This window comes from Aquila chrysaetos, unplaced genomic scaffold (genome assembly GCF_900496995.4).
Source record: "Aquila chrysaetos chrysaetos unplaced genomic scaffold, bAquChr1.4, whole genome shotgun sequence".
In the NCBI taxonomy this organism is placed as follows: Eukaryota; Metazoa; Chordata; class Aves; order Accipitriformes; family Accipitridae; genus Aquila; species Aquila chrysaetos.
Window position 1 is genome coordinate 47,647 of NW_024470399.1, and position 10,632 is coordinate 58,278.

The following is a 10,632-nucleotide window of genomic DNA, read 5'->3' on the forward strand; positions in this document are numbered from 1 at the left end:
CGAGCGTCCAATCAGAACACCCTCCCGGCCCGGGGGACCGCCCGTCCGCTGCGGGCTTCCCCGGCAACGCCCCGCCCCCGCGGTCATGGCAACCACGGCCACGGCAACCGCGGCCCGCCTCTTCCCGGGAGGGCGGCAACAGTCGCCAGTCAGCAGCCTGCCGCCATGAGTGGCGGCAGGCGGCGACCAATCAACAGCCGCCGCTGACCTCCGTCAGCCCTGCCTCGTTGAGCGGCAGGCTACCGGACCAATGGGAGCGCGGGTGGCCCGCCGGTCGGATTGCCAATCAGCACGGAGGGGCGGGGCTTCGCCGGGCCGCTGCTTTGTGGTGAGTGGGGACGGGGAGCGCGGAACCGGGACGGGCTTGACCGGGCCCCGCCGGGGCTGACCGAGCCTCAACGGGGCTGAACGGGCCCCACCGGGGATGACCGAGCCTGAACGGGCCCTGCCGGGGCTCAAGGGGCCCCACCGGGGTTGAACGGGCCTGAACGGGCCCTGCCGGGGATGAAAGAGCCTCACCGGGGATGAACGGGCCCCACCGGGGCTGAACGGGCCCCGCCGGGCCAGCCCTGCTGCCTCCCGGCCGGGCCAGACCCTCTCGGCAGGCCAGCCCCGGCTGAGCCCCCCCCGCCACTGCCACCAGCCCCTCCTTGTCCCCCCCGCAGGCCGGCACACCCCCGCGGGACGCCATGGAGTTCCCCGAGCACAGCCGGCAGCTGCTGCGGGGACTGCGAGAGCAACGGGCCCAGGGTTTCCTCTGCGACTGCACCGTGCTGGTGGGCAGCGCCCCGTTCCCGGCTCACCGCGCCGTCCTGGCTGCCTGCAGCGCCTTCTTCCACATGTGCTACGCCGAGCGGTTGGACAAAGGCGACTTGGTTTGCCTGAACAGCGAGATCGTCACGCCGCCCGCCTTCGGGCTGCTCCTGGAGTTCATGTACGAGGGGCGGCTGGCGCTGGCTGCCACGCCGCTGGAGGACGTGCTGGCGGCTGCCAGCTACCTGCATATGAACGACGTCGTCAAGCTCTGCAAGAAGAAGCTGCAAGCGCGGGTGCCGGCCGAGGCCGACAGCACCAAGAGGGAGGAGGACGCCCCCGGCAGCCCCCCGCTGCCGCCCGCCGCCCCCCAGCAGCGCCCACCCAGCCCCGGGGTGCCCCTCCTGGCCCTCCCCGGCCCGGCTCCGCAGGCTGGCGGCAGCGAGGAGCAGGGCGCTCCCCCCCCTGAGCTGCCGGCGTCCCGCGTGGACGTGGCCGACACCACGCAGCCCGGCATGGAGGGCGACTGGCCCCGCGCAGCCCCCCCGGAGGTCCCCCTCCCCAGCCCCAGCAGCTCGACGGAGGCCACCCCCCCGCGCCGCCTTCCCCGGGGGCGAGCTGCCTGCTCCGGGGGGGCTCTGTGCCGGGCCCTGGGCACCTGCCGCTCCCGGGGGGCTGCTGCCCGCTGCCGTCAAGGTCGAGGCCATCGTCATCTCCGATGAGGAACCCGAGGCGGGCGCCCGCCGCCCCGCCGGCCTCTTCCCCGGGCCGTCCCGCGCCCCGCGGCCCACAGCCTTTGGGGAGACGTCGGGAGAACCGCTGCCCTTCGGGCTGCCAGCTCTGCGGGAGCCGCTGTTCTTGCCACCGCTGGAGGGGCGCGGGGGCTTCGGGCTTTTCGCCGAAGAGGCGCCGACCTGCCCCACCTGCGGGAAAACCTTCTCCTGCTCTTACACCCTGCGCCGCCATGCCACTGTGCACACGCGGGAGCGTCCCTACGAGTGCCGTCACTGCCTGCGCAGCTACACCCAGTCCGGGGACCTCTACCGCCACATCCGCAAGGCCCACAGCCACGGGTCGACCACCCGCGGCAGCGGCGGCGGCGGCGGAGCCCACGCCGATCACGATCGCGATTGCGACAACCCGCCCTAAACGGGGACGGGGCGGCGGAGCCGGCGGGCGGCGGGACCCGGGGGAGCGCCGGGGGGCGGGGTCTGGGCCATGGGGGCGGAGCCCTGCGACGAGGGGCGGGGCCCTGCGGCGGCGGAGCGGAGCGGGTGTACGGCGGTCACGTGGGGGAATAAAGCGCCGTTGGAAAGGGGCAGCGGGTGATCCCTGAAGGGGGCGGGGCCTGAGGTCACGCCCACGCGGCGCCCCCATTGGCTTTCCGCGGTCCAATGGTCGAACGCCGCGGCCGGTTTCCCTGTCTGGGCAGGGCGCGTGTTCGCTGGTTACGGTAGCGCCCCCTGGCGGACGGGAGGAGCTCGGGCAGCCCCCCCCGTCCCCCCGTCCCCGTCCCGTCGCAGTCTGAACTGGGCCGAATCCCAGTTCAGCCCAGTCTGGGCCCCAGCCCAACCCAGTCCCAGTCCCAGCGGGGCGCAGGCACCGACTTGGTCCCGTCCCAGTCCCATCCCAATCCCTCCCTGCCCTGCCCCAGTCTCTCTCAGGTCTACCCCAGTCCCTCCCAGGCTGTCCCAGTCCCTCCCCATCTCATCCCAGTCTCTCCCACTTCTTCACACTCCCTCCCAGTACTTCATCTCGTCCCAGTCTCTTCCACTCCCTCCTAGTCCCATCCCAGTCCCTCACATTCCCTCAGTTTTGTCCCAGTCTGTCCCATTCCCTCACACTCTCTCCCACTCCCTCCCCATCTCGTCCCAGTCCCACCCCAGTCTCTCCCAGTCCCGCACACCAAGGTTTAAAGCACTTTAATCACAAAAATAGAGCTCTGTGCGGCGGCACCTATAAAAACGGAGTCGGGGGGGAGGAGTCGGGGGTCCGGGGCGGGCGCCCCGCGCCCGGGTCAGGAGCAGGCGGGGGGGGGCCCCCAGACGAGGGGCGCAGACAGGAGCCCCCCCGAAGAAGGCGGGTTCGGTGAGGGGGTGCAGGAGGAGGAGGAAGAGCAGGACCCCCAGCAGGTAACAGGGGAGCAAGGCCCGACGTCGGGGGTGTTCCAGCGCCGCCCCCACCGCCGGGAACCCCATCGAGTTGCAGAAGGAGTGACACAGCACCGGGCCCGCCAGGTGGCCTGCGGGACGGACGGACAGACGGACGGACAGAGGGTGGGTGGACGGAGGGGCTGAGCCCCCCCCCCCCCCCCAGCCCTGCCCGCGCCCCACCTGTCCTGAGGAAGATGAAGGCCGTGTAGGCGCCGAAGACGGCTGTGTAGGAGAACTGGAAAGCTGGGGGGGGGGCAGGTGGGGGTGGTCGGGGTGGGTGGGGGCCTGGGCACCCCCATACCCCCCCCCCAGGAACCCTGTATCCCCCCGGGGCACCCCACACTGCCCCAGGCATCCCACATCCCCCCCCAGACACCCCATATGTCCCTTAAGCACCCTGTGCCCCCCCCAGGCACCCTACACACCCCCTCCCCACCCCGCATCCCCCCTCGGGCACCCCACTCCACACCAGGCACTCCATATCCCACCCCCCAGCACCCTAAGGACCCCCCTGGGCACCCCATAGGCCCCCCCCAGGAATCCTGTATCCCTGCAGGGCACCCCACACTGCCCCAGACACCCCAAATCCCCCCCCAGACACCCCAAATGCCCCTTAAACACCCTACACAGCACCACCACCCACCTTGGGTACACCACACTCCTTTGGGCCCCCACTCAGGGACCCCAACCTGCCCCAAGCACTCCATATCTGCCCCCCCCCCAGCACCCCAAGGCCCCCCCCCGGGCACCCCATAGCCCACCCCCCTCCCCGCCGCAACGGTACCTGCCGACATGAAGATGCTACTGACGGAGCCCTGCCGGAACCGGAGCTGCTCGATGACGTGGTGGAAATGGGCTGGCGGGGGGGGGAAAGAAAGGGGCTGTGAGTGTCGGTTTGGGGGTTCCAGGGTGGGGGGGTGTCCCCGGGGGGGGACTGCACTCACCCACGCCGAAGAAGAGGGGGCAGGCGAGGACGGCGGGGCCGGGGCCGGTGCAGGGCACCAGCATGGGCAGCATGCAGGCGCGGAAAACCAGCTCCTCCGTCAGCGGAGCCACCACCTGGTTCCGCAGCCAGCGCACGTCGCCCAGGCACAGCGCCCAGAAACGGGGGTCTGCGGGAGAAGGAAGCACCCCAAAACCCACCGCTGCTGACCCCAAAACCCGCTGCCCCGCCTTGGGGTCCCCTGACCCAACAGGTCCCCCCCCCCTCCAAAACCCAACTCGGCCACCCCCAAGGTCACCACACCTTGTGAAACCCCTCAGGTCCCCAACCACCCCCCCAAAACCCGGTGCCATGTCCCCTTTCCCAACCCCCCGCTGCCCCCCCAAAGCCCCCACCCTGTTATCCGCCACCCTGCTTGGGACCCCTTACCCACCACCCCCCAGCCCCTGACCCCCCCCTCCCTGAGTCGTGTGTCCCCCCCTTACCGAAAGCCACCCTGACGCCGTCGAGCCAGCGCCAGGGACAGTCCATGGAGAGCTGGATGAGGGGCCCCAGGAAGAGGATCTGGGGGAGATGGGGGGGTCAGGGGGGGCTGGGGGACTGTGCCCCCCCCCCCCAGCCCCACACCTACCATGGTGAGCAGCAGCGGCAGGAGCGTGGCCGGCACCAGCCCCTCCAGGCGCAGCCCCAGCAGCGCCGGCAGCGGGGTGTCCGGCTGCGGGGAGGAAAGGGGGGTCAGCACCGTTCAGGGCGGGGGTGTGTTGTCCCTGTGTGTCCCCCCCCCAAAGCACAGCCCCCCCCAACCTCACCTTGACGCCCGTCAGCTCCTTCCAGAGCCAGACGAAGGCCGGGGAGAGCCCCGAGACCACCAGGACGCTGGTGAAACGCCGCTTGATGACGGACGGGTGGTCCCTGTGGCAGAGGGGGTCAGCATGGGGTGGGGGGGGGGCTGCCCCAACAGCACTCCCCACCCCACAGACACTAAGGAGCTCTCCTGGGACCCCACAACCCCCCCTTACATACTCTATAAAGCCCCCAATACCCTGAAGACACTCTCCCAGGTACCCTCAATGCACCCCAGACCCCAGATATCCTATAAACCCTCCAGACCCTTCAGGCCCCCCCCAGGTACCCTATAGACCTCCCAGACCCCCCCCCAGGACCCCCAGACCTCCCCCAGGTACATTATAGACTTCCCAGACTCCCTCACATATCCCATAGACCCTGCCAGGATGCCCATACTTCACCCAGGTATCCTGTAGCCTCCCAGACCCCCCCAGGTACCCTACAGACCCTCCAGACACCCCCCTAGCACCCCCAGACCTCCTCCAGGTACCGTATAGACCCCCCCAGGACCCCAGACCTCCCCCAGGTACCTTACAGACCCCCTCAGACATCCCCCAGACCCCCCAACCCCCCCAGACCTCCCCCATGTACCTTATAGACCCCCCCAGACACCCCACAGACTCCCAGGTACCTTATAGACCCCCCCAGACACCCTACAGATCCCCCGGCCTCCCCCAGGTACCTTATAGACCCCCCCAGACACCCTACAGATCCCCCAGACCCCCCCCTTAGCACCCCCAGATGTCCTCCAGGTACCTTATAGACCCCCCCAGAGACCCCCCAGACCCCCCTAGGACCCCCAGACCTCCTCCAGGTACCTTACAGACCCCCCCTAGACCCTCCCAAGAAGTCCCCTCGCCCCCCCGGAGCTACTCCCCTCCGTCGCACCCCCCCCCCCCCCCCCGAGACCCCCGGCCCGTACCGCGGCAGGGGGCTGCCCCAGACGTAGAGGCTGCCCACGTAGGAGCAGGCCAGGCTGAGGCAGGCCAGCACGGCGGCCCAGCACGGCCCGGGCCCGGCGGCGGCGGCGGGGGCCGGGCCCGATCCCGGGGCCGCTCCCGAGGCCGCTCCCGGGGCCGGCCCGGCGCGACCCGCGGCCCAGGACGAGCCGCCCGCGGCCTCCGACACCGCCATGGCGCCGCGGGGCGGGGCCAGGGGCGGGGCCGGGCGCCGCGGGGCGGGGCGCGGCGGGGCGCCAAGGTTGGGGGGAGGGAGCGGGGCGTGTCAAGGGGCGGGGAGAGGCGTTGCGGGGCGTGGCCGGGAGCGGGGAGGGGCGAGGAGATGGGAATTGGGTGGGAAACTGGGTGGGAAACTGGGGTGGAGCGGGGATGGGGGAACTGGGATTGGCTGGCAGAACTGGGAGTGATTGGGGGAACTGGCACTGACTGGGAGAACTGGGAACGACTGGGAGAACTGGGACCGATTGGGAGAACTGGGAACAACTGGGAGAACTGGGAACAACTGGGAGAACTGGCATTGACTGGGGAAACTGGCACTGACTGGGAGAACTGGGAATGACTGGGGGAACTGGGACCGGTGGGAGAACTGGGACTGGTGGGAGAACCGGGAACGACTGGGGGAACCGGGAACGACTGGGGGAACTGGGAATGACTGGGGGAACTGGGACCGATTGGGAGAACTAGGAATGATTGGCAGAACTGGCGTTGACTGGGGGAACTGGCACTGACTGGGAGAACTGGGAACGACTGGGGGATCTGGGAAAGACTGGCAGAACTGGGAATGACTGGCAGAACTGGGTTGGGGGTACCAGTCCTGGGGGGCTGCCAGGACCAGCTGGGACCAAGTGAACTGGGTGAACTGGGTCAGCACAGGGATATGGTGGGGGGCTCCGTCCCCGTCCCTCAGCCCGTCCACTCGGCCAGGCTGGCCACCTCCCGCTGCCACGCCTGCGGGATGGGGGGGGGGGTCAATGGGGGGGTTAAGGGGGGGGGCCACCCCTGGGGACCCCCCACCAGTGACAGCCCACCTGGCCCTCGCTGCTCTGGGGACACTCCTCCTCCTTCTCTTCCTCCACCCGTCGTCCCCTCCGCACATGGGGACCCTCTGGGGACCCTGCGGGGGGTGAAGGGGGTGTAAGGGGCCGGGGGGGGTGGATTCCCTCCCTGCCCCCCCCCCGGCTTGTCCCTCACCCCGCCGGGTGTCCCCGGGGGTCTCGCAGGAGGCGCAGGGCAGCAGACGCCGGTGGGTGACTTCGGCCAAGCTCCGCCTGACGGCCGCCGCCAGTGCCGGGGTGTCCTCGACCTGCGGGGACACGGGGAAGGGGTCACCCTCCCCCCCCCCCACACAGAGGCCCCCCCCCCGGAGTCTGTTCCCCCCCACTCCCAACCTGCATGGTGCGCAGGCAGGCCCGCCGAAAACGGGCGCTGGTGCTGCCGGTCACCACGGCCGTCACCGCGTCCAGCACGACGGGCAAGGACCGTGCCAGCCGCTCCTGACCCTGCGGGACGGGACGGGAGGGGGGGATCAGGGGGTGTTGGTGGCCCCCCCCCCCAGCACCCACCCCCCCCACACACACCACCGGCACCCACCTCGTGCCGACGGCACAGCTCCTCCAGGACGGGGTGGACGAGGGTCCGGAGGCCGGTGGCCAGCGCCGGGCGGCTGCTCAGCAGCGTCTGGTCCAGGTGGGCCAGCAGTAGCCGGCGAGCGGCTGGGGAGGGCGGCCATCACGCTGGGAGGGGGGGGGGGACACAGCCGGGGACACCCCCAGCCGCCCCCCCCCCCGCGACACACCGGCGTCGTAAACCTGGAAGGGATCCTCGTGGCGGAGGAAGAGGAAGAGCAGGAGGGTCTGGGGGTGACGGTCCCCCCCCGGGACGCCGGTTCCGTGCCGCACGGCGTAGGCGGCATCGGGGGTCACCAGCTCTGCGGGGACAAGATGGGGTGCTGGGGGGGGGTACTCCCACCAGCGGGACCCCCTTGCCATCACCAGACCCCCCCCCCCCCCCCACACACACGCACCTTCCTCGCCCTCCGGCTGCTCACGGGGGGCCGCGGTGAAGCCGAATCGCTCCCAGTCGGCCAGCCAGGAGGGATCCTGGAAAAACCGGGGTGGGGGCGGCGTGGCCGGTAGCCCCACCGGGTCGTAGAGGAACAAGTAGCCACGGTCAAGGAGAACGGCCTGGCCCGATGCGTGGCCCCCCCCCCCACCAAAACCCCGAACCCCCCCGCCGGGACCCTGGGATATGGCGGGTGGCGGCAAGGCGGGTGGGCAGGTTTGGGGTGGGACGGTGGCAGGGGCAGAATGCGGCCGCGGGGACGATGCTCAGTTCCCCCCCCAGGCCCGCCGCGGCGGCCGGGGGGGGGGATGCGTAGACGGATGGGGGTCCCCAGCGTGGGATGGATCCTGCTGCAAGGGGGGGCGACCCCGGGGTCTGACGGCCTGGAGTTCCGGGGGAGGGGGAGATGGGGGAGGTGGGTGCTGTGTCCAGCTACCCCCCCCAGGACACCCAGAACCCCAGGGACAGCGGGGACACACCGCCCCCCCCGGCATCACGTCCCTGTCCTCGTCCCCATCCCACTGACCCCCCCCCCCCCAGGCACCACATCCCTGTCCCTGTCCCACTGACCCCCCCAGGCACCCTGTCCTGTCCTGCTGACCCCCCCCAGGCACCCCCGTCCTGCAGACCCCCCCTAGGAACCACATCCCTGTCCTGCTGACCCCCCCCAGACACCCCGTCCCACTGACCCCCCCCCCCCAGGCACCCCATCCCTGTCCCCATCCCGCTGACCTTGGGCCCCCCCCCAAACCTGTCCCCATCCCTGTCCCACGGACTCTGGGTCACCCAGTCCCTGTCCCACCGACCCCAGCCCCCCCCCACCCCGTATCCCGGTGACCCCAAGCCCCCCCCCCCTCTTCCTCGAGCCCCCCCCCCATCCCCATCCCCATCCCGTACAGTGCAAAGTGCCGGCTCTGGACCCGCAGCCGCGCTCCCGCCACGGCCCAGGCGTTCTCCCGCCTGCGGAACCAAGGGAAGGGGCTGGCACCGGGCTGGGACCCCCCCCCCGGGCTGGGGACCCCCCCCCCACCGTGTCCCCCCGGGGGGGGTGTCCCCAGGGTGGCGGTGGGGGTGTCTCCGGGGGCTCACCCGTAGGTGTGCGAGGCCACGGTGCCGTTCACGCTGACGCAGAAGTGAAATTCCACCTGGGGGGAGGCGGGGGTCAATGTGGGGACCCCCCCCCACACCCACCCATGGGTGCACCCCGGTGTGTGTGTCCCCCCCCCCGGGGACGGTACCTCGGGGTGCACCACGCTCGTCTTATGGAGGAACCGCCGCAGGGCGACACAGGCGGGTGACAGCGTGCCGGGGGGGGGGCTGAGCTGGGGGGGGGAAACAGAGAGCGCCGGGGGGGGGGGGGGGGGCACCCCAATGCACCCCACAAACCGGACACACAACCCCCCGGGTGGCCAGACCCGGGGCGGGGTGGGGGTCCTGCTTGTTCACACCGGTTTTGGGGGGCCCAGCCCAGCCCCACCAAAGGACTGGGACCAGTTTGGGGGCCCCTTGGCCCTAGTGTGGGTTTTGGGGTGCTGCCCCCCCCCCCCCCCCACCGGTGACCCCATTCTGCTGTGTGTGTCGTCGCCCCCCCCCCCCAAAACCAGGCCGTCCCAGCTATATTTATCCACCCGCCCTACTTGCGGCAGGAGCGGGTGCTCCCGGGGGGCCTCCGGCCCCGATTCTGCCCCCCCCCAAGGTCACCCTGGGGCGTGGGGAAGGAGGGCGTTTGTTGGGGGGGGGGGGGTGTCGTCCCCCCCCAGCCTCACCTGGAAGGCCAAACGCAGCCGGGCTCGGCGCAGGATCCGGCCGCAGCACAGGGCTGGGGTGCTGGGGACCCCCGGTAGCTCCAGCAACCCCCGGGCGGCTGCAAGGAGGGTTGGGGGGGGTTTGGGGTGGGGGGGGTGCACAGTGAGGACCCCCCCTGAGGGGGGGGGGCTGGGGTCATCTCCTACCTCCCCGCAGGTCTTCGGCCTCGACGCCGCGGCTCAGCTCCCTGCCGGCCGCCACTGGGGGGACAAGGGGGGTGTCGGGGGTCCCCTCAACCAGAGCCCCCCCCCCCGCACTGTCTCCCCCCCCAGGCCCCCCCCCACGCACCAGTGATGGTGCAGAGGGGCTGGCCCGTGTCCCCCCCGTCCCCCTCTGCCGCCAGGGCCACCAGCAGGGACCCCCCCCCTCGGCTCACGGCTCTCGGGGGGCCGCAGGCCCAGGAGGAGCCGCTCCAGCACCTGTGGGCACCGGCGGCCATGGAGGGGACCCCCCCGACCCCCCCCCATCCTCCCCAGGGACCCCCCAGGACCCCTCCCCAGCCTTCCTAGGGACCCCCAAAGCCCCCAAACCCCCCCCCCATCCTCCCGAGTGACCCCTGAGCCCCCCTACAGACACCTGAACCCCCCCCATCCTCTCTGGGACCCTTGACCACCCCAGAGACCGCCCCCGAGACCCCCCAAAACACCCCCCCTCATCCCTCCTAGGGACCCCTGACCACGCCAGAGACCCCCCCAAGCCCCCCCCAATCCTCTCTGGGACCCTTGACCCACCCCTGACCCCCCCCAGACCCTCCCTCATCCCTCCTAGGGACCCCTGACCACCCCAGAAACCCCCAAGCCCCCCCCCAGTCCTCTCAGACCACCCAAAACCCTCCCTCATCCCTCCTAGGGACCCCTGACCCCCCCCAAGGCCCCCCCCAAGCCCCCCCCAGTCCTTTCTGGGACTCTTGACCCACCCCCGACCCCCCCCTCATCCTCCCTAGAGACCCCTGACCCCCTCCAAGACCCCCCCCCGGGGACCCCTGACCCCCCCATCCTCCCTAGCCCCCCCCCCGGCCTCCCCCCTCCCTCTCAGACCCCCCCGCACCGCGCGCACGGCCTCGTCCGCCATGTCGCGCCCCCTCCCCTCCCCTTTTCCCGCGAGCGCCCCC

At 71.5% G+C, this 10,632-nt stretch overlaps 3 protein-coding genes across 3 annotated transcripts; 1 reads left to right on the forward strand and 2 right to left on the reverse strand.

Annotated features, from left to right (window-relative positions):
* The first annotated feature begins 233 nt into the window (after positions 1-233).
* On the forward strand, positions 234-1,972 carry ZBTB3 (zinc finger and BTB domain containing 3). The gene is given in 3 exon segments (XM_030006873.2): positions 234-328; positions 666-1,349; positions 1,351-1,972. Coding segments are annotated over 3 exon segments (1,314 nt in total). The 5' UTR covers positions 234-250; the 3' UTR covers positions 1,903-1,972.
* Positions 1,973-2,660: 688 nt separating this feature from the next.
* Positions 2,661-5,849, reverse strand: RCE1 (Ras converting CAAX endopeptidase 1). Its single transcript, XM_030006871.2, has 8 exons — positions 5,618-5,849; positions 4,659-4,761; positions 4,481-4,564; positions 4,335-4,413; positions 3,851-4,018; positions 3,691-3,762; positions 3,087-3,149; positions 2,661-2,995 (listed from the first exon to the last, which is right to left on the reverse strand). Exons 1-8 carry the CDS (start codon positions 5,827-5,829, stop codon positions 2,676-2,678), a joined length of 1,101 nt encoding a protein of 366 aa, XP_029862731.1. The 5' UTR covers positions 5,830-5,849; the 3' UTR covers positions 2,661-2,675.
* Positions 5,850-6,007: 158 nt separating this feature from the next.
* CUNH11orf80 (chromosome unknown C11orf80 homolog) lies at positions 6,008-10,592 on the reverse strand. The gene is made up of 13 exons (XM_041121932.1): positions 10,569-10,592; positions 9,898-9,940; positions 9,668-9,752; positions 9,482-9,579; positions 8,805-8,860; positions 8,613-8,675; positions 7,678-7,753; positions 7,450-7,581; positions 7,245-7,366; positions 7,043-7,153; positions 6,846-6,957; positions 6,683-6,768; positions 6,008-6,602 (listed from the first exon to the last, which is right to left on the reverse strand). Exons 1-13 carry the CDS (start codon positions 10,590-10,592, stop codon positions 6,558-6,560), a joined length of 1,053 nt encoding a protein of 350 aa, XP_040977866.1. The 3' UTR covers positions 6,008-6,557.
* Positions 10,593-10,632: the final 40 nt, after the last annotated feature.

What these genes read in the sequence shown, in the direction of transcription:
- CUNH11orf80 (XM_041121932.1), bottom strand. Translation starts at nt 10,592, where the DNA reads ATGGCGGACGAGGCCGTGCGCGCG. An exon ending in CAGAGCCGGCACTTTGCACT is followed by an intron (nt 7,754 to 8,612) that starts GTACGGGATGGG and finishes CGGTTTTTCCAG; the next exon opens with GATCCCTCCTGGCTGGCCGA. An exon ending in AGCTGTGCCGTCGGCACGAG is followed by an intron (nt 7,154 to 7,244) that starts GTGGGTGCCGGT and finishes CCCGTCCCGCAG; the next exon opens with GGTCAGGAGCGGCTGGCACG.
- RCE1 (XM_030006871.2), bottom strand. Translation starts at nt 5,829, where the DNA reads ATGGCGGTGTCGGAGGCCGCGGGCGGCTCGTCCTGGGCCGCGGGTCGC. An exon ending in TAGCATCTTCATGTCGGCAG is followed by an intron (nt 3,150 to 3,690) that starts GTACCGTTGCGG and finishes CCCCCCCCCCAG; the next exon opens with CTTTCCAGTTCTCCTACACA. An exon ending in CTTCATCTTCCTCAGGACAG is followed by an intron (nt 2,996 to 3,086) that starts GTGGGGCGCGGG and finishes TCCGTCCCGCAG; the next exon opens with GCCACCTGGCGGGCCCGGTG.